This window comes from Myxocyprinus asiaticus, chromosome 40 (assembly GCF_019703515.2).
Source record: "Myxocyprinus asiaticus isolate MX2 ecotype Aquarium Trade chromosome 40, UBuf_Myxa_2, whole genome shotgun sequence".
NCBI classification, from domain to species: domain Eukaryota; kingdom Metazoa; phylum Chordata; class Actinopteri; order Cypriniformes; family Catostomidae; genus Myxocyprinus; species Myxocyprinus asiaticus.
This window is the reverse complement of record NC_059383.1, coordinates 33,715,011-33,738,757: the sequence shown is the minus strand read 5'-3', so window position 1 is coordinate 33,738,757 and position 23,747 is coordinate 33,715,011. Positions and strand designations below refer to the sequence as shown.

Below are 23,747 nucleotides of genomic sequence, written 5' to 3'. Positions count from 1 at the left end.
TCTCCACAATGCAATTGTTTTTATTTTATTTCCAAATGAATAATGTATTTTTAATATCATTAGGCCTACATTTACATTAATTGATTTGATATAGAAACATTAAGCCAAAATTGTGTTTTGCATATACAAAACAAAGCCTAATTTCAGGGCCTAAACTAAAAATGAAAATTCTCTCATTATTTACTCACCCTCACGCCAGCCCAGATGTGTATGACTTTCTTCTGGTGAACACAAACAAAGATTTTCCGAAGAATATTTCAGCTCTGTAGGTCCTCACAATGCAAGTAAAAACCAAAAGCTCCAAAATGCACATAAAGGCAGCATAAAAGTAATCTTTACAACTCCATTGGTTAAATCTATATCTTCAGAAGCAATATGATAGGTGTGGGTGAGAAACAGATCAATATTAAAAGGGATAGTTCACCCTATAATGAAAATTCTCTCATCATTTACTCACCCTCATGCCATCCCATATGTGTATGACTTTCATTCTTCAGCAGAACACAAACAAAGATTTTTAGAAAAATATCTCAGCTCTGTAGGTCCATACAATGTAAGTGAATGGTGATCAGGCCTTTGTAGCTCCAAAAATCACATAAAGGAAACCAGGGCCGGCCCGTGGGTTTGTGGGGCCCTAGGCGAAATCATGAAAATGGGCCCCCCAGTGTGAAAATTGTCATAGAACCCCTGCAAACGTGATGAGCAGATTTTTTAAATATAAAGCACTAAAAAAGAAGCACTATACTGTATAGCTCAGTAGATGCTCCAATAGCTTTTTTTCCCCCCAACATGAAGATGTTTGGTTAAAATGTTCATGCATACATAAGGGAATATGTGTATTTTAGGTGCTGTGACAAGTCACCATTTTATCGCCTTATTTTGATCGCCTTTCAACTTTTTCTAGAAGTACAAATAAACCAGTGTCTCAATTAATATGAGGTCATGGAAACTGCAAGTTTAATAATTACTGGGTAATATTTTACGATATGATTTACATTAGGTATCATTAACAATGTATAATACAATTTTTCAGCATTTATTCATCTTGGTTAATGTTCATTTATAAAAATACAACTGTTTATTGTTTGTCCATGTTAGTTCATATTGCATTAACTAATGCTAACTTCTACAATTTTTAGTGTTAAAAATGGACTAATATATGTAGAAATTAACATTAACCAAGATTATTAAGTATTGTTCATTGTTAGTTTATGTTAACTAATGTATTTAACTAATGTTAACAAATACAACCATACGTGTTACCTATTAAAGTTACACAAAATAAGAAAATGTAGATTAAAATAGTTTTAGATAGTTTTAATTGTATAGGACACTGCTGGCAATGCTTGAAATTCAATTTCAACTACCCGCATAACTATGTGTAAAAGTTTATTTAGAGCAACAAAACCAATGAAAACAAAAAGTTGGCCAGAATGTGTGCAAAAGCGAATAAAAGTTAAAACATCAGGGAAAATAAGGTAACTACAGCATATGGATATAGTATAATGTATAATTATGTATAAATAAAATTACATATTTTAAATAGGGCCTATAAACACAACACCTTGAAATATATAGTTGTAAACAAATATAAAGAATAAACACATATCTCTTAGAGAGCAGACATCTTTGCAGATAGGATGGTTTGGTTATTTTCCAGATGAATTGCTCATATTTTCTCATATACACTATGTGAGTTTTTTGCGTCTTTATAACAGCAGTGTCTGAATTTCTTCCTGTCTAATAATAATGTTATTATTATTAATGCATGGCATTATGAACAAATTATGCAGATTAGTGTGTACTGCTTATCTTCTTGCCGATTTTAGATACACTGCTGTTATTTTATTTGTTGTAATTTTCCTTTATTTGTCTTTTTGTGATTATTCAGAGCTCATTTTATACTTAATTTGATGTTTTTAGATTTCACCATCATTGTGATTTGAATGTTAAATGATTAGGTCCATGTGTTGCACGTTTACTTGGGTATGTGTGCGATAAGAACCATTGGACTGCAGAGAATTTTAAAATGAAAGTCATCAATGTTTCTTAAACTTACGACTTCCCCTCAGGCATGTCAGAGCTCTAGGCGGACACTGTATCGCCTGAAGGACGGGCCGGCCCTGAAGGAAACATAAAAGAAATCCTTTTGATTCCAGTGGTGGTCAATGTCTTCAGAAGCTATATAATAGGTATAAAAAACCCATATAATATAATATGTGGGTGAGAAAGAGAACAATATTTAAGTCCTTTTTTACTCTAAATATCTACTTTCACTTTCAGATGTGAAAGTGAAACTAAACAGGCACCACATGTGACTTTCTGGTGTAAAAGTGAAAGTGGAGATTTAGATTAAAAAAGGACTTAAATTTTGATCTGTTTCTCACCCACACCTATTATACTGCTTCTAAATATATGGATATAACCACTGGAGTCTTATGGATTACTTCTGATTCCTTTATGTGATTTTTGCAGCTACATAGGTCTAATCACCATTCACTTGCATTGTATGGACCTACAGAGCTGAGATATACTTTTGAAAATCTTTGTTTGTGTTCTGCTGAAGAAAGAAAGTCATACACATCTGGGATGGCATGAAGGCGAGTAAATGATGAGAGAATTTTCATGTTTGGGTGAACTATCCCTTTAAGCCCTTTTTTACTCTAAATTCTCCTCCCTGCCCAGCAGGTGGCAATATTCACAAAGAAAGTAAATCGTCAAAAACAAAAGAAGAAGACTGTGAACATGAAAGTGAAGATTGATAGTAAAAAAAGGATTAAAATATTAATCTGTTTCTCACCCACACCTATCATATAGCTTCTGAAGACATTTAACCACTGGAGTCGTATGGATTACTTTTATGCTGCCTTTATGTGCTTTTGGAGCTTCAAAGTTTTGGTCATCATTCACTTGCATTGAATGGACCTACAGAGCTGAGATATTCTTCTAAAAATCTTCAGAAGTTTTGGGTGAACTAATCCTCCAAGAAATATTTCATTTATTAATTATTTTCATTACAGTTATGCACATTTTACCCCCATTTCTAATTACTTCAGTGCATAAAAAGATGGTCATTATGATATTCTCATTTCTGTCATGTGAATATATATATATATATATATATATATATATATATATATATATAATTTAAATAGTTATATATTCATAATATATTTCATTGGTTCTGCCTTTCATTTTTGCAAATTGAAATAAAAAAATCATTACACAACAGCATTTTTACTGTAATACAATAAAAAATTACTCTGTTATGGTAATGAAAATCATAATTGAAAACAATAAACAGTAAAAGTGAAACATCCGGACATGTTGTGGTCATGAGAATGTGGGTCCTGAATGTGCTTAAGTGTCCTGAAAATAATGTCACAGTGCAAAAAATCTCAATAGTTAGGCTTAACTGTCTTAATTTTAAGCATATGTTCTTTTTTTATTTATTTTTTAATTTTATATATATATATATATATATATATATATATATATATATATATATATATATATATATACGGGTTATATATATATATATGTATATATGTATGTATATATATATATATATATATATATATATATATATATATATATATATATATATATATATATACGGGTTATATATATATATATGTATATATGTATGTATATATATATATATATATATATATATATATATATATATATATATATATATATATATATGTATATATATATATATATATTGCGTTAAATATGATCAGGACTTTTTCTTTTCTTTTTTCTTTTTTTTTTACATGTATCATGAGAAATTAAACTAAATGACAGAAAAATTCTGAAACCTTTTGAAACTGGTCCGACATGCATTATAATCCTTACCATGGTATACTTTGTATAGGACGACACATTTGTGATCCAATCGTCAGCATGTGGAAACGAGGCAAATTCAGCGCTTCACCCGTGTGTCAATCAAGCCCCTCAGCCAATGAGTGAGCGCCCTGTTGGCCCTTCAGCGTTTTCCGTCATACCCGCCCCTCTCTGCGCTACGTCAGCACTCAGACTGAAACATGGCGTTACCCATAGCGAAGTGCCAGGCAGTTCAAGCCTGTTTGTTATTAATATCTTTAATATTTCAGTCCGTTCTTGCCGACAACCCTGCCGAAGACACGCCGCACCGGCGCTTCGAGTATAAATACAGTTTCAAAGGGCCGCACTTGATACAGAGTGATGGAAGAATCCCATTCTGGGTTCATACTGGGAGTAAGTTTATGGATGGGTATCTTTCCCTCATCTTATCAGTCTGTATTACAGTCTGTTATGTGTCAGCATGTTTAATCCATGCGCAGGCATTTGCTTTAAATGCATTGTGAAGTTTAGATGGAATTGCATTTAAATGAACTGAACTTGAGTGGTGCAAGAATTGCATTATTGAATGAAAGATGGTTTGCAGTGATTGTGCATGTGAGGTCTCCTGTATTAATAGCAGCTATTGATGGTTATTTGTAATATATGTTGAAATAAATTATACAAAGTCTGATCTGATCTGTTTGTTGTTTTGCCAGTTGTGTTTTTATGTGTTGAAGAAATCAACAACATTGTGTTGCATTAAAACATTAAATTTGATGTATTTTGTCCAGATAGCCTATTAGTTTCACATAGTCACTTTTGATGCATAATGCTGCAGACATTGTTAAAATCACGAGCATTATACAGAAATATAGCTGAACAACTGAGACACATGGAGTTTTATCAGTATACATAAAAATCTGTCTGCTTTTGAATGGCTTCAGACATCTGTGGCTCTAGTTTTTTACTAAAGGGTTAAACAAGTCTGTCTAGGCACATGGGAAGAGCAAAGGTCTTCGTTACAACACTTATTGACTCTCTCATATTAGCTTGCAAAGAGTGATCTATGCTGATTATGTTAAAACTGTGCTTTCCTTTATGTTGTTCCATTTCAATAGATTTAGGGCTATCTCAATTTAGAAGTATGCTGCCATGGAAATCACTGCTCTTATATTTGGCATGAACCAGATATTACACGCTGGCATCTGATAATGATTAAATCAGCCTAAGTAACTACTATTTTGCATTATGCATTTGCCTAATAATGCTCAATATGTACAGTAATATAAGGTAAGCTGATGTATTTGTTGCACACAGGTTTCAATACTTTAACATGTCAGAACGTTTTAAGGACGCGCTATCCCAGAATACAGCAGCATATGTGAAACATTTGTGACCTTAAAGGAATATTCCAGGTTCAGTACAAATTAAGGTTAATCTACAGCATTTTTTACATAATGTTTATTACCATAAAAATGTATTTAGATTTGCTCCTCCATTTCTTAAAAAAAAACAAAAAAAAAAACAACAAAAAAAGCAAAAATCTGGGTTACAGTGAGGCACTTACAATGGAAGTAAATGGGACAATATGTAAACATTTAAATACCCACTGTTTCAAAAGTAGAGACACAAAACGTAAACAATATGTATGTTAACGTGATTTTAGTGTGATGAAATCACTTACTAGCCTTTTCTGTGTAAAGTTATATCCTTTTTTTTAACAACTTCGTTGCCATGACGACTTAATGGCGTAAACCCTAAAACTTTACAGCTCCAATAATACACAAGTTTTAACAGAAGAATTAAAGTTAGTGCTTTTATAAAATTATAAACTTCACATTTTTTAAACGTAAGTCTTTAAACCTCCAAAAATTGGCCCAATTCACTTCCATTGTAAGTGTCTCACTGTAACCTCGGTTTTTGCTTTGTTTTAAAGAAAAGGAGGGTCAAGTCGAAAGTATTTTTTTTTTTTGGTAATCAAAATTTTGCCACAAATGCTGTTGATTGAGCTTAATTTGTATTGAACCCAGAATATTCCTTTTACTGTAGTTTCAGTTTTGGCCCAGAGGAAGAGTTTCTGTATTAGGCTTTTGCCTTCACACATTACGGGTCATTGTTGGGGGATCAAAAACTAGCTTTCCTAACTTGCACTTCAAATTTGAGAGCTTAAATCATGACATATATTTTACTAGAAGGTTTTGTGATTTGAAAATCAGCGTGATAGCCTGAAAGCTAACCGTTCGGTCATCATTATATATTTAAAATGTGTTCTTTATCTGTTTATTCAATTTTATTCAATCATTTTATAATTTCATCCTTTACTCCAGATGCCATTCCGAGTTCAGATCAGATTCGAATCACCCCTTCTTTGCGGAGTCAGAAGGGTTCAGTATGGACAAAATCACCTGTAAGTTTTGAAAACTGGGAGGCTGAAGTGACATTCCGTGTGTCCGGACGAGGACGGATGGGAGCTGATGGGCTGGTGAGAGAATAAATTATATTTATTACATTGAAAAAAAAAACAAAAAACGATTAGTTGGTTTAACAACCATAACCTGTAATAGCTTCTACTCAGAAATGTACATATTTATAACATTTTTGGCTTTAGATAAGTTGCATTAATATGTACAACACAAAATATTTATCATAAGGTGAGCTTAAATTGATACATAAAGTAAAAGAAAAATTGTGAGTATGTGTGTGTGTGTGTGTGTGTATATGTATGTATATATATATATATATATATATATATATATATATATATATATATATATATATATATATATATACACACACACACACACACAGTATATTTTAAGTAAATCCAACAGAATTCAATTAGATTTGTTTAGATTGTACAGTTTTGGCTCTGAGCATTTAAAAACATACAAAAACAAACGGTTGCAGTAACGGGCTAGTGATTATGGCAAAGCACTAGAAATCTGTTGTGCTGTTAAAGAGCAGAATCTAACCCTGCTGCCTCTGGAGGGTTATGCTAGGATTATTTTGACTCATTTAGGTTTTGGTAACCTTGAGTTAAGGCTCTAAACTAGTGTCACTGGCTATAATCCAGGTCTGGGTGACCTTAAGGGTTACTTTACCCAAAAAATGACAATTCTATCATCATTTGTGCAATGTCATGTTCGTTCTTTCTTCGGCAGAGCACAAAAGTTAGGCAGAATGTTATCCTCGGTTACCATTCACTTTCGTTGTATGGAAAAAATGCAGCATTAGCAATCTTCAAATCCCTGTTGCATATAAAAGTCGTATTGGTTTGACACAACATGAGGGTGAGTAAATTATGACAGAATTGTCAGTTTTAGGTGAACTATTCCTTTAAGCCAAGTCCTAGTACTGTAAGTTTCATAGGATGAAAAAGCATACAGTAGAACGTAAATGTACACTACAGGCAGTGTTGAGTACGTTACTCTAAAAAAGTAATTAATTACTAACTACTAATTACATCTACAGAGTAATTAGATTACTGTACTAATTACTCTGTCTGAAAAGTAATTGCATTACTTATTACAAATTACTTTCTAAACCCCTTATCAACCTCAACCAGATGAAAAACACAAGGATAGACATGAAACCGTTCTTTTAATTCTTTCAAATAAATCATATAAAATCAAATAAATTATTCATGAACTGGCCAAAGAATTTAAGGGGGCAGCGTTAAATTAGAAAACATACATTTTAACATTAGACGTTATATTTCGATTTTAAATTCACTATTGTTTTATATAGAATTGTTTTAGAGTCAGTACAGTATTTAACACAAGTACATCAGAAGTAACTGTAATTCAGTTACTGAAAAAGTAAGAGTAATTAAATGAAAAAGTAATTTAATTACAGTAATTAACTGCTTAGTAATGCATTACACCCAACACTGACTACAGGCTATGTCACAGTCTCACAGTTGTAATAGCTCTCAATCTTTTGATGCTCTTACTAAAGTTCTGCTAAGATGTGGGCTAAGTCTTTTGCGATGCCTGGTAGACTGCTGTATTTGTCAAGTATTTGGTGGTATTGTGATCTGTGTTGCTTTGCCACTGTCAGACATTAGGGGCATTTAAAGATTATTTGTTTTAGCACACAATGCAGACATTTGCATATTTAGACCTAGTTTTAGGTGGTGTAACATTTCATTCCAGCTCACCACGCCTCAGTACTGTTTAGTGACACCCTTTATCTTAATAATCCTTTCAAAACACCCTGCGTGTAGGTAAAAAAAAAAAAACAAGCAGCCATTCGTAACTTGAAAACATGCATCTGTCCATCAGCGCGCACAGACAATTGCATTTACACAATATTATGGCCTTAGTAATTGGCATGTGAAGGACACCCAATGTACTGGTAGGGCAGATCAGGGAAGACTATTGAAATATATTTATGAAGTCATCAGCACTGAAAGAAGGCAAAGCGGGTCTCACTTCCTGAGAATGAAGTCATGTGTGCTGTAATTAGTGGTGCGTGTAAGGCAAGCATCACTATTACTACTGCTCACACTTAAAGGGGTAGTTCTGCAGTTTAACTGATTTGTTTGGTGGTATATTCACAACTTCATCTCACATATTTTAACTTCCCCTTTTCATGGGTCACATGAACTCATTTAGTGTGGCTGCATTCCTCTGCACTATACAACCTCAACTTACACACAATCTAGTTTCCTTGATTTGATAACAATTACGAGTTTCAGATATTTCATCTTATCGCAAGTGGGAGGCACTTCTGTTTCACAGAAGAAATCATTTTATCAGGACAAGTGTCCATAGGTCAGCCTTGATATATTCATGCAAGTTGTTGGACACATTTGCAGTGTAGAATTAGTAATTGTATTATGGTTTTGTACAAGTAACATTACTTTCTTTGAATTTTTCTTCAGTCCAGTGGAGCAGACCACACGGATCTCAAGCACCACTTATCAAATTACCCATGCTAACTGAAATGTGTGTGTGTGTGCGTGTCTTCTGTAGGCCATATGGTTCACGACTGCTCAAGGTTTTGATGGCCCTGTGTACGGGGCCGCCGATCGGTGGAACGGCGTGGGAATATTCTTCGACTCATTTGATAATGATGGAAAGGTGAATGCACACAATTATTATTTTATATACCATTAAAGCAGCATCAAGTAGAGTTGTTGGTTATTGCTTTAAAGTTTTCTAACAGGCCTGAATATAATATATTACTGTGACAAGAAAATAAGCTATATATATATATATAGATATATATTTAAAAACAATTGCATAGAAAATATCACAGTTTTTTATATTAAAAGCAATTGCGCAGAAAATATCACCGTTTTTTATATTAAAAGCAACAGCAGAAAATATCAGTTTTTATATTAAAAGCAATTGCGCAGAAAATATCACAGTTTTTTTTATATTAAAAGCAATTGCGCAGAAAATATCACAGTTTTTTTATATTAAAAGCAATTGCGCAGAAAATATCAGTTTTTTTATATTAAAAGCAATTGCGCAGAAAATATCAGTTTTTTTTATATTAAAAGCAATTGAGCAGAAAATATCACAGTTTTTATATTAAAAGCAATTGCGCAGAAAATATCACAGTTTTTATATTAAAAGCAGTTGCATAAAAAATTGCTTTGTGTTAAGAAAGTTGCGTAATAGTTTTCACTTTTTTATATTAAAAAAAACAATTGCATAGATAATTGCCAATTTTGATTAAAAACAACTGCGTATACATTTTTGGGTGAATAAAACTGCAACATACACTGCCAGACAAAAGTTTTGAAACAATTACTCATTCTTTATTATAACTAATTTCCTTAATTTTTTGTATTATATCATATTATATTATATGTGCAAAATGCCTTTTTTATTTAGTTTAGATTTGATTCTGAGCCTGATTGTGACTCTTGCTTTTTAAGATGTTTATAAATGTTTATTGTTATGTTTAAGATGCTAATTTAGTTTATACTTTTATATTTGAATAAAAGTAGAGTAAACTTTATTTATCGCAATGGGAGGGGAAATTGCAGAAATTGTTTGTTGAATTAAGTTAGTTTGTCAGTCCTTGTTTGTGTCAGTAAAACAGTCGAGTTGTTTGTTTTAAAATGTGTATTTTCTGGACAAAACATCAAGGTGAGTAAACAACAAGCTGTATTTTCCAAAGGATTGTGATTATCTGTTGTGCTTTTATCTCAGGGACAAATATCAAAATTGTTTGATGAATTAAGTTAGTTCAGTATTAGAAAACATTATCAGAAATGATTTGGTTATGGAAAGAAATTTTTTTGTTAATCCATTGGCTGAGTCAGTAAAATGGTCCAATAGACTTTAATTTTAAATGAGGTGCATTTTTCAGACAAAACATAAAGGTTACAAAACAACAAGGTGGATGTAAATATGTATTTATCAAAGGATTATGGTTATCTGTTGTGCTTTTGCCTCAGGAAAAAACATCAAAGTACCTCAGTAGATTTGTTTTGTGTGCCCCGTGTACTAAATAAGGATTATGTCTCTCTCTCCTGTGTGACCTGGCCATTGTAGAAAAATAACCCCACTGTCCTGGTGGTGGGTAACAATGGAAAACTTGTTTATGATCATCAGAAGTAAGTAAACATATCCTCCTTGCTGACATCAGTGCTCTCATTTTTTACAACTCAAAGGAGATTAGAAAATATGATTATTTGTGAGAGAGAGTCTAATCCTCTGTCTGTCCTAATTTGAGTGCAGGAACAGTGAAAGCATTAAATTAGATCTGTGAGCCAGTGGGACGGAGCTGACAGCAGCATATGTGTTGAAATAGACTGCATGTTCACAGAACTTAATTTAATTGATTTTAATATTTAGGTTTATTTCATCCTGATTTGTATTACATTTTCAGAGGGATCTGAATAGCCATCAAAAATTCAGCTTTTTGTTTATGTGTGTTCAAAATGACACATTTGGAAAGGAAATTAACATTAGTTAAGATGAGCTAACAATAAACAACACTTGCTGCACTTAATATTCATGGTTAATGTTCATTTCAACATATTCACAAAAATGTACTAGTGAATGTTAACATTAGTTAATGCATTACTACTAACAAGGAACAATTTTAAATTCATAAATTAAGATGAATATTATTAAAAATATATATTGTTAATTGGTTGTAATACCTAATGCATTAACTACTGTTAATGTATAGAACTTTATTGTTAATTGTTACCTTTTCTTCCTTTTTTTTTTTTTTTTTTTTTTTTTGGCGCTATGTGTGTATTTGATTATTTTTTTCCTTGTAGTGATGGGACAACCCAGTCTCTGGGTACATGCCTTAGAGATTTCAGGAACAAACCCTACCCTGTACGTGCCAAAATCATCTACTACAAGCAAACATTATCGGTAAGGATGCCTGTTTATATCATCATATAACCAAAAATAAAGATCCAAATAGATGAAAGCTTAACAAATGACTGTAAATGAGATTTTGTCCTCCATGATACAATATCCTATAGCATTATAAATATATGGATTTTTTCGGTGTATTTTTTTTGGTATTTTGGTGAATCTTGTATTGTAAGTATACATCAAAACCTTAGATCAATGTACATTTGGTGATGGTTACTCCTCAAACTTACATGCTGTTAGTTGGGTGAATTCAGGCCAATTGGGCCTGAATGTCAAAAAGTGTACCAATTTCACCCTTTTAGAAATGAGTTTAACTATCGAAATGAAAATACAAAACGTTTTGAAATCTCCAAGCCTCATGTGATTTACTAAAGTGAACTCTGAATACTCTCAAATGTTTCAGGTTTTCATTAATAACGGCTTCACTCCTGATAAAGACGACTATGAGTTCTGCACTAAAGTTGAGAACATGATCATTCCTGGTACTGGATACTTTGGCATCTCTGCAGCCACTGGTGGACTTGCAGGTATCACTCATTTTCTGTCTTTAGATGTCTAATTTTAAATCTTTTTGGTTGAAATTTGACCCACAAAGAAAAGTAAAAAAAAAAATATTGCATAGTTAATAGACATTAGTCTATGCTGAGGAAGAAACCAGTTTGATTTAACTAGGGAAATGTTATTAGTTTAACTAGTCAAACTAATTCAGATAATTAGCTTATAAAATTAACTAGAAAAAAAGTTAAACTAACTAGTCCAAATAAACTCAGCAAAAAAAAAGTCCTCTCACTTTCAACTGCATTTATTTTCAGCAAACTTAACATGTGTAAATATTTGTATGAACATAAAAGGATTCAACAACTAAGACACAAACTGAACAAGTTTCACAGACATGTGACTAACAGAAATGGAATAATGTGTCCCTGAACAAAGAGGGGGGGGGGGGGTCAAAATCAAAAGTAACAGTCAGTATCTGGTGTGGCCACCAGCTGCATTAAGTACTGCAGTGCATCTCCTCCTCATGGACTGCACCAGATTTGCCAGTTCTTGCTGTGAGATGTTACCCCACTCTTCCACCAAGGCACTTGCAAGTTCCTGGACATTTCTGGGGGGAATGTCCCTAGCCCTCACCCTCCGATCCAACAGGTCCCAGACGTGCTCAATGGGATTGAGATCCGGGCTGTTCGCTGGCCATGGCAGAACACTGACATTACTGTCTTGCGGGAAATCACGCACAGAACGAGCAGTATGGCTGGTGGCATTGTCATGCTGGAGGGTCATGTCAGGATGAGCCTGCAGGAAGGGTACCACATGAAGGAGGAGGATGTCTTCTTTGTAACGCACAGCTTTGAGATTGCCTGCAATGACAACAAGCTCAGTCTGATGATGCTGTGACACACCGCCACAGACCATGACAGACCCTCCACCTCCAAATCGGTCCCGCTACAGAGTACAGGCCTCAGTGTAACGCTCATTCCTTTGACGATAATCGCGAGTCCGACCATCACCCCTGGTGAGACAAAACCACGACTCGTCAGTGAAGAGCACTTTTTGCCTGTCCTGTCTGGTCCAGAGAAGGTGGGTTTGTGCCCATAGGCGACGTTGTTGCCGGTGATGTCTGGTAAGGACCTGACTTACAACAAGCCTACAAGCCCTCAGTCCAGCCTCTCTCAGCATATTGCGGACAGTCTGAGCACTGATGGAGGGATTGTGCATTCCTGGTGTAACTCGGGCAGTTGTTGTTGCCACCCTGTACCTGTCCCGCAGCTGTGATATTCGGATGTACCGATCCTGTGCAGGTGTTGTTACATGTGGTCTGCCACTGCCAGGACGATCAGCTGTCCTTCCTGTATCCCTGTAGCGCTGTCTTAGGCATCTCTCAGTACGGACATTGCAATTTATTGCCCTGGCCACATCTGCAGTCCTCATGCCTCCATGCAGCATGCCTAAGGCACGTTCACGCAGATGAGCAGGGACCCTGGGCATCTTTCTTTTGGTGTTTTTAAGAGTCAGTAGAAAGGTCTCTTTAGTGTCCTAAGCTTTTATTACTTTGACCTTAATTGCCTACCATCTGTAAACTGTTAGTGTCTTAATGACCGCTCCACAGGTGCATGTTCATTAATTGTTTATGGTTCATTGAACAAGCATGGAAAACATTGTTTAAACCCTTTACAATAAAGATCTGTAAAGTTATTTGGATTTTTACAAAATTATCTTTAAAATACAGTGTCCTGAAAAAGGGTTTATTTTGCTAATTAAACTAATCATATTATCCTGGTAGTTTAACAAGTTAAACTAATAAATTGTTCAACTAGTGTTGAAATAAAGTTCATCAAATGAGTTTTTTCCACATTTGACCGTGATGTGCTAGTTACTTAACTAATTAGCTAGTTTAAAAAAAAAAATAATAGCTAGTTGAAATAACTCAGTAAATAATAATTGAATAAATGAGGTGAATGCAGATTAAGTGAATCACTTTTGCCATTAATCAAGTCATTTAATAAAATAAAACTCTTTTTTTTTTTTTTTTTTTTTTTCTCTCTCTCTCCACAGATGACCATGATGTGCTGTCATTTTTGGTGTTCAGACTTACTGAGCCCGGGCAGAATCTGGTACACATTTTACTTCCTACACACACACACACACACACATTTAAGTATGATTAAAAAGAATCCGCCATACTTATTTCATAAGTGTCCGCCTCTTACTCCACTCCTCTTGTTCATTATAATTGGAGTATGCGTAAGTGTGTCTATGTGCGTGATTTGCTCTGAATGTGTGTTTTGTGTGTTTCTATGAAGCCTCCCCCTGAAAAAGAGATTCCCAAAGAGGAGAAGGACAAGTACCAGGAGGAATTTGAGAATTTCCAACAAGAGCTGGACAAAAGGAAAGAGGAGTTTCAGAAAGAGCACCCTGACGTTCAGGGGCAGCCCAGTGAGTTGCTCTCTCGTTCTGTCTGAAGTTTTGACCTCAAACTCGCATGCAGCTTTGAGCTTTCATCATGTTTATGGTTAGAAGAAATGTGCTGGATTTCTCGAGAGAGACTTTAGGAAAAGAGTTTTGTGTGTGTGTCAAGACTGAACACGAAGCTGTATTGCACGGAATTCACAGATGTAAAATAAGCAAGAAATTTCCAATGATGCACATTCCTGCTCTTAAATCTGATAGGATGAGCCACATTTGGATGTTTGACAAAAGGCAAACAGACAACATTTAGCCTAAAGAAGTGTGTGACTTCACTAATAAATTGTGATAATTATTAATAAAATAATATATTTTTTTATTGTTTTAATATAAATTAAAATGGAAATGTAAACATATACATACACAATGTATACATTTAAATTATTAAATATTATTATTATTATTATTAATTCAATTATTATTGATGTTTTTGATCATGTTGCTTTTGTACTGTTTTATAAAACCAATAAAACACTCAATGCTGTGTGTTACAGTAATTTTCCCCACAGTTAAAGGGGTTTTAGGCATGCCGCAACAATTCAAAAACTCGTGACTTATTGCTTCGATGACGCCCAACTGCTGATTTAGTTTCAACATGAGTTTCACCTGTTCACTTACCATTGTCACCCGCAGAGTACAAACCGGATTTGGTTCTAGTTCTAATCTAAATCTATAAATACTTAAAGAAAAAACACATCTTTTGCACATCTTCAGCTGTCATATGATTTCCTCTTCTGGCAGTTGAGGACCTGTATGAGAGCGTGAACGACCAGGAGATCCGTCAGGTGTTTGAGGGCCAGAATCGGATCCATATGGAAATCAAGCAGTTGAATCGCCAGGTGGCCATGATTCTGGACGAACAACGCCGTTACGTGTCTGTCATCTCAGAAGAGATCTCCAAACGCGCATTGCAGGCACAGTCAGGACAGGTAGGACACGGAAAATTCCTTCTAAAACAGTCGACACTCCGTAACCATAAATAAAGGCACTTCCTATCAATAAATAGATCTGGCTTTTGTACTACTCTGGTTTACTTGTGAAATATTGTTGTCTCCTTTCTGATAAATTACATGTGCTTTTCCTAATTTATGAGTCGATTTTTGATAAATGCGATATAAATGTTAAAAGAAACAATGCGTATAGAACTATCCTAAACGTAATACTAAATCACATGCTGATTGGTTAAAACAACTATAAATATAGTACATCAGCACTGATTAGTTTGATCTGATAAAGCACAAGGATTTTAAATGGTATTGGACACTGCAAGCTCACCACCAGTGATTTTTATATTGATTGTCCTGATGTGGCATGTGTTTGTCCACCTTAGTCTTGAGTCAGATTCATTAAAGAAACTCAGTTGTCCAAGATCCAATCCTAAGGCTTCATAAAATGTAATATATTTCAATGGTAGAGACCTAGTCTTACACCTTTGACAAAACAATGTCACTTTATGAAGTTGTGAAGCACCAAAAGTGTCAATGTCTTATATTGAATGATTGATTTAAACACGAGAGATAATGTAATTAATGTTCTGAACTGTCCTCCAACCTAATTAATAGTTTACTTGCTATATTTAGGCTCCCAGTCATGAAATGGAAACGATTATCAACACACAACAGGAAGTTCTGAGAAACCTTAATGAAGTAAGGTAAGTCCCCAAGGAAAATATTATTCTCCTACCCCAAAAAAGACTGGATAAAATTGCCGAAAATTCTCAGCCATTAAAGCCTTAAATCTTGTGCAATCCCGGAGTAAATCCCGAGGCATTGGTGCATTACATGCATTTGCAAAAGACTAAACAACGGAACAGATTAGGTTTTGTTGTGTCGTTACATGAAGGTCTAAAGATGTTCCTTGTTAAATCCAGATTAGATACATTTTATTTGTTATTTTCTTTCAGCCTCTTTAATGTCAGCATTGTTTTTTTGTTTGTTTTGTGGACAGTTGTTTGTTTTCATTCCAGGTGTTTGTAAAGCTAGGTGTAGACGAACAAGGATTAAAGTACAATGCCAAAATCAAACATAAGTCTTTGAGATTAGATCCCAAAACACAGCATTTAAAACTCTTTACTGTGCAAGTAGAGGATTAGCCAACAAAAGACTTTTTTGTTGTTGTTGTTGTTGTTGAGAGTTTTTACAACTCTTTACCTCTGATGTGATTAAAATGCAGTATAATGATTGGTAAACCAATTGTTTGTTTTTTTTAGGTTTTGGATTTAACCAAGAGATTTGTACGTAACGGATGTATTTTAGATTAAGAGTATTTTTACAGATAAGTGCATTGTTTTCCGACTCTTAACAACCCAATTAAATTCTATACAGCGTTTTTAAAAAGAAGACTTAAAGGGTTAGTTTGCTGAAAAATGAAAATTGTCATTTTCTTACCGTTATGCCATTTCAAACCCATATGACTTTTTCTTCCCCATGGAACGCAAGGAGACATTTTTATTCCAATTTATTTCCCCCATACAATAAAAGCGACTGAGGCTGTCATTCTGCCTAACGTCTCCTTTTATATTCCATGAAATAAAGCACGTTGTGCGGGTTTGGTACAACACGAGGGTGAGTAATTGATCAATTGAGCAAATATGCAAATATTGCATTTATATCGCTGTTGGTTGAGTAAAAAATACAGCAGTTTTCATTAAAAGTGCAGTTGAGGTCACATTTGTTGTCCTATTGTCGGCAAGACGTTGAAAAGATCAGTAATCTGTGTCGATTGTTCATTTAGGCTAATCCTATTTGGTGCACGTATTTAAATGCCGTTTGGTCCACAAATGCTCAACTGATCATATTCATCTTATGGATTACATTCATATAAAAATCTTGACTTTTTTTCTTTTTAATCATAATTTCATTTGCCTCATCTTAACCCAACAAAATTACTTGTCTGAGGGCCAATACGTCTTTCTCCGTCATATAGGTCATTTGAAGTGGATAAAGATTATGAGGGTTACTAAATGTTCACTTTTTTGCCTCGAGGGAGATTTGTGTCTAATTTTTTTTTTCCCCCCTTAAGAAACAAATTTGATTTTGTTTAGGCTCCTTATGGGCTTCTGTTTGACGGATTAGATGCGATTCTTTAAATATATATCCATCATACACCAGTGAAAACACGGTCAGCTTCTGATTGCTTTCTTGTCTTTATAATTCCCCAAGGAGTCTGTACTTATGACTTAACGTTTTCAAATTGTCCGTCCCTTCATATATGTTTTTTTTTTTTTTTTTTATCCTAGTAATCATCTTAGAATTTTGAAGATGACAACCAAAGAAATAGGGTTCAACCGCTTGTGATATTACACGACTAGTAAAAAATGCAAGTTAAGCAGTTAAATTATCTAAGTTTGAAGATATGTCCCCATTTTAAAGGTTAAGCCAGGCGTTGCTCTTTTAATGTGCAGACTGCAGGCTTAACCTTGTTTCGATTAAAAATGTCAGTGTATTATAAGAGAAGGTTTTGTGTTTAAAATAAATCGTACTATACAGGCAAATGTGGCAACCAAACTGACAAAACTTTTTTTTAATGCCCCTTCTCAGTGTATCTAAAGTAATTGGAGATTCTGTCTGAAATTTGCTACATTTTTCATAATTTCTTAGTTTTCAAAATTCCCTTAGGTTGGTTTTATTTTAGTCGTACTAAAATATTTTAGTTACTGTTGAAGTATTTTATGAATTGTTAATCCTAACAACATTTATTTAAATTTATTTTATTTATATACAGTACTGCGCAAAGGTTTTAGGCACTTGTGAAAAATGTTGCATAGTGAGGATGTCTTCAAAAATAATGCCATCAATATTTTTCATTTATCAATTAATGTCATACAATGTCCAGTAAACATAAAAAAAGCTAAATCAATATTTGGTGTGACCACCTTTGCTTTTAAAATAGCACCAATTCTCCTAGGTACACCTGGACACAGTTTTTCTTGGTTGTTGGCAGATAGGATGTTCCAAGCGTCTTGGTGAATTCAACACAGTTCTTCTATATATTTAGGCTGTCTCAACTGCTTCTGTCTCTTCATGTAAACTCAGACTGACAGTGGGGGACTCTGTGGGGGCCATACCATCTGTTGCAGGGCTCCTTGTTCTACTATTCTATTTACAAAAGGAATCTTTTGTAAAAAAGGAGTGTAAAATTTATTTTTCCTATTGACACGCTAAAGCTGAAGATATAAATAACCATCTTAAGACAGATGCTTTGGTGAAACATATTTTGTGCCTAAGACTTTTCCACAGTACTGTGTTTTATATATATATATATATATATATATATATATATATATAATATAATATACATTTATGTAAAGATTGTATAGTATTCCATCTTTAAAAATCATTTTAAATATGCTGCTTATAAAATGAAAGTGTCCCCTTTGAGGAAAATCGTGGCGTGGCCTGAATGGGTATGTCTTAATCATCTGAAATATGTTTAAGAAAGGGACTACGTTTTTAGGAAGATTAATTTAGCAATCATTTTTGCTTGAGCAGCAGGGTAATTTAATTTTTTTTATATGAAGCTGGAGGATATATGGCCTTTTGGGAGTTAAGGAGGCTTAAGAGATTAGATTTTGACAATTCACTGTAATATTAAGATTGGGATTTTCTTGCCCAAAGAACTTGGTTGCAGTCATTTGCCAATGTAATCAGGGACACCAGACTTTGCTTGCAGTGCTATCAAGCAACCACTAGAGGCAAGAGAATAGCTCAAAACTTTTCACTGACAGTGAGTTTTCATAGTATACAGAAAATAACAGAATTTATTAGGTTTTGTATTTAAGGAGCATGAAGGAGATCATGGCATTATATTGACAATTGTTGATTCAAAATCTCTTTTTGCACATTAATTTTTTATTTTATTTTTTATTTTATTTTTTCTTGGACATTGCTGTACTCATTAAGTGTTCTTTTTTTTGTTTTGGTTTGTTTTTTGTGTTTGTGTTTTGTTTTTTCTTTTTGTTGTTTTATTAATTTTGGGTTATGTTATAATTGAGTTTTTGTAATGGTTTTTTTTTTATTAGGGTTTTTTTTTTTTTTTTGGGGGGGGGGGTATTTGTTTCGGTGTTTGGTTTGTTTGTTTTATGCTTTTATGGTTTTGTTAGGTTTTTGTTTTATGATTTTTTTTGTTTTGTGGTGTTTTTTTATTTTTATTTTAGACTTTTTATTTTAGCGGGGGGTTTTTTCTTTTAGGGTTTTTTGTATTTATTTTGGTTTGTTTTCTGCTTTTTGTTTTGTTTTGTATAGTTATTTATTTTAGTTTATTTTATACTTTTTGTTTGGTTTTTTGTAATGTTTTTTTTTTGGGGGGGGTATTTGTTTCAGTGTTTGGTTTGTTTGCTTTATGCTTTTATGGTTTTGTTAGGTTTTTGTTTTATGATTTTTTTTTATTTTTTATTTTTTTATTATAGACTTTTTAGATTGTTTTATGCTTTGACAAAAAAAAAACAAAAAAAAAACATGGTAACAATCCAAACCAGCATTTAATATTTTGGTTGTTAAACAGAAACAAAATTATAAATTGGAAAACCTGACACTGATATCATTTACAGGTATACCTAACCAGATGTTATGACATGTCAGAATTCACTTGTTCTTATATATTGAATTAATTTTCACTTTTTTTTTTCAAGTCTTCTGCTTAATTATGTTATACATTGAAAAGTGAGATATGAGCAAATAAAATAACTGTGTTTGCTATGACAAGATGTTTATTGCAGCTACAGAATTTGTCTGAAGACGAAAACGGTCTTTGTCCCTGTTGTTTTCTGAAAGTTTTCTTTTACTTTGAGTGAAGATAGCAAGTGCAAATCATCTCCCTGCATATTCATGTCTATGCAAGAGCAATATGTCATTCAATCCAGAAAACAAGAGCTTTATCTTAAGAATCAGATCAGATATTGCAAGCTTAAACCTGTTTTAGGCATTTAAAACACAGATTAAGAAGTGTGACCCTCTGTCTCAGAGGAATTGATTGTCTGATAAGATCCTCTTGTATGACACTGTATATTTATATAAACAGGCATTTTGTTAAGGCCTTGGCCATCTGGCATGCACAGGGCATGAGAGAACTTTCAATATGTTAACCAATATCCTGCTTGAATATTTGATCATTGCACGTGTCTTCTGGCTCAATCCTCTTTAGATTCATGAGTGTATTTTTCAGTGTGAGGGTAGTTAATGAAGAATTGCACTTATGTTGTTTTAATGTTGTTTTGTGGTTTGTAGGAATTCATTGGCAGGCTCGCTGAAGCAGTTAGCAGTGGGTCAACAGCAGGGTAACACAGGCGGCCTGGGATCATATGAGACAATCCAGCACTTCAATGACATCAAAGAGCATTTACATGTGGTCAAGAGGAACATCGAACATATAAATCAGAAAAATGCGGTGAGGCTGCATTTCTAATGAAGACAATGCGTCTATAGCATGGGATGCGTGTGGCTTAGCTGACAAAAAGCACACAATAGATCACCTGTCAAATTAATGTTGCATAAGAGAGGGATAATGTACAGTTATCTGGTCATTATAACAAAATAAACCCTCACAGGGCGATCAGGACCCCGAAGTTAAGCAGAGGGGCCTTGTATTTATGCAGAAGGGGGTTATTTTGTTGCACTTATTACACAGTTATTCACAAATAAATAATTGGACATTACATTTTTTGAGTTTATTATGTGGGAAGAAAAAGACCAGAGTGATATGGTCTTTATACAAAAATATTTTACTGTAAATGCAGCGATTGACCAATCAGAATCAGGATATCCTGAGAGATGTGTAATAAATGTAAAAATAATAATAAATATAATTCCCCCCCCATGATCTATAGAATCCTGCAGAAAAGATGAATTGTCCTGAACTTCCTCCATTACCCAGCTGCCTCTCCACCACACACTTTGTGATCTTCATCGTCATTCAGTCCCTCGTCTTCTTTGGCTATGTTATGTACAAGTGAGTGAGTTTTCATGTCGCTGTGTTCTTCACCCCGTACAAAGCTCCTTTTAATATTGCCTATCACTCCTTTCTTATTGGTCTTTTTGATTGAAGGCCTTGCTAATTGTTTCATGTTTCTGAAAATGCATCAGACGTTTCAGTAGTTACTCAATTAAAGGATCTCTTGTTCACATAATGAAAAAGCAAGATAGAGATCAATCAAAATGAAAAGGGACACAATAAAAGTGAACGGTGACTGAGGCTTGCTTGTCTTTTTCGTCTTCCAGGAGTCAACAGGAAGCAGCAGCTAAGAAGTTCTTTTGATGAAACGGTGATCTTGATAGCACAACATTTACATGAGGAATTGTCCATTTTTGTTAATTTTCAGTTTTTGTTTTTTTCTGTTTGCAAACTGTAAATTATTATACTTGAAAACTAAACTATTTAGTTTGAGGATTTTTCTTTTCTTTTTATTTCTTGATTTTTAATTTGATCAGATTTGTACAGAATTTGAATGGCTGCTCTTTTTCCAAGTTTGTAAGACATTTTTGACTGAAGATTACCAAATATGATTTAATATATTCCTTATATAGACATTATATTTGCATTTGAATATTGGCCCTAAGAATCATTTAAAGAACTCAATCACTGTCCCCGGGCACGTTCTGAACTGTGGTAAAAAATGCTGAAATAGGTTAAAGCACATTTACAACCTTTACAAAAAGGCTGATTATTTTTTTAGTTTTTTTCTTTCGTTCTTACAAAAGTGTTAGAGCCTAATTGTATTGGTGGAAACAAGCACCCCAAATGTGAATGTGCATTGAATCTTTAAAACATGGAAAAAGTGTTTTTCTTCTCAAACAATTTACATAAAACACTAGGATGACCATTCCGTGTTTCTCATTCTGTCAACTTGGAGCAAACCAAAAAATTTTGTAATGTTGGAATGTTCACTTTGGGGGCTGTTCAGACCAAACACGTTCTTGTGTTAAAAAAGAAGAAAAAGCTAGATGCAGTGCAATGAGTGGAACAGTATGCAGGTGTCTCAAGACATGTTTTACAAAGTTTTATAGTTCTTTTTAACTTTACACTGCATTTTAGAAATGCACCGCTCATGCGTGAGATGCTGAAAAAACAGCGAGGTGTGGCACAGCGATCATAGCACATTTTGCATAGAAAAGCAATTAATTTAAAAAGCAGCACAGATGGGGGGCCTGGGTAGCTCAGTGGTAAAATACGCTGCTTACCACACCTGGAGTTCGCTAGTTCGAATCCCAGGGCATTCTGAGTGACTCCAGCCAGGTCTCCTAAGCAACCAAATTGGCCCGATTGCTAGGGAGGGTAGAGTCACATAGGGTAACCTCCTTGTGGTCGCTATAATGTGGTTCGTTCTTGGTGGGGCGCGTGGTGAGTTGAGCGTGGTTGCCACGGTGGATGGCGTGAAGCCTCCACACGTGCTTTGTCTCCATGGCAACGTGCTCAACAAGCCACGTGATAAGATGCGTGGGTTGACGGTCTCAGACGCGGAGGCAACTGGGATTCGTCCTCCGCCACCCGGACTGAGGCGAATCACTATGCGACCACGAGGACTTAGAGCGCATTGGGAATTGGGCATTCCAAATTGGGAGAAAAAAAAAAAAAAAACAGCACAGATGGATGCAAGAAACATGTGAACAGCCCTTTAGGAGTGCTTTTAACATCATGTAACATGATGAGTTTAAATTTGTGTCTATGGGTCATTCTGTGCCACCAACTGTACCATTTGTGCCAGAAAATTGCAGGATTTTTTATTTATTTTTTTATAAGTTTTTCTTAATTTCAATGATTACTGCTTAACTTTCCTAAAATCGTATTTTCTCACCTCTGGTCTAAAGTAACTGCCATAGACAATGGGAGACCACCAGAGACACAACCCCATCACAATACATTTGGAATTGGTATATTTTTTATTTGAATAGATGAGTAAATTCTAGGATAACTCTGTGTCTGTGTGCCTTGTATGAGATTTATTTTTATTGAATATTAATAATAACCAATGCATTCCTCTTTCAAAACATGCTTTGTGCCAACCCTGTTAAATTTCAAATGTGCAAAGAATTCCTTATAATGGCCTTATTAGACATTTTCAAATATCATTGCTCTGGCAACACATTTCTACAGCTAGTTTTCTTGTGTTTTTAATATAATGCACATAAAAGGCACATTAAAATGTAATATTAATGTATGTTAATTGAGCTGATATTCCAATGAAAAATATTAAAAAAACAAATTTTAGGTTTTATTTAGGAAGTTATTTTGAACTACACACTAAGTAGAGTTACATTTATCAGATAATGTGACTTGCTCATGAACAATATGAAGTTCAGTATCCTGTTAGTTATATCAGCAGTCAGTCATCAGCACACAAATGGCACAGTTTCCTAACAATGTCCCATATGATATTTTGCTGTTACACAGAAACCAAATAAGATCCATCGCCATAAATGCAGGGGTTCATTTCATGGCCGTTTAATGAACTAATCTTTCCAAAATCTAAATCTCTTTTAACAATCACAAATCAGTTCAATGATGATTTTACAATGTGCAACTTTTCAACCTTAGGCCAACTCTGCCTACTATAAGAATATTTTGAAATATAAATTCTCAGCTCACACGGTCTAAATGAGAGGCAGA

The 23,747-nt window shown here is 34.2% G+C and overlaps 1 protein-coding gene across 1 annotated transcript; it reads left to right on the top strand.

Moving 5' to 3' along the window:
* Positions 1-4,042: 4,042 nt before the first annotated feature.
* On the top strand, positions 4,043-23,348 carry LOC127430777 (protein ERGIC-53-like). The gene is made up of 13 exons (XM_051680829.1): positions 4,043-4,242; positions 6,156-6,310; positions 8,805-8,912; positions 10,341-10,402; positions 11,078-11,177; positions 11,587-11,710; positions 13,737-13,795; positions 13,985-14,117; positions 14,889-15,076; positions 15,728-15,798; positions 20,372-20,531; positions 20,971-21,092; positions 21,362-23,348. Exons 1-13 carry the CDS (start codon positions 4,050-4,052, stop codon positions 21,396-21,398), a joined length of 1,512 nt encoding a protein of 503 aa, XP_051536789.1. The 5' UTR covers positions 4,043-4,049; the 3' UTR covers positions 21,399-23,348.
* Positions 23,349-23,747: the final 399 nt, after the last annotated feature.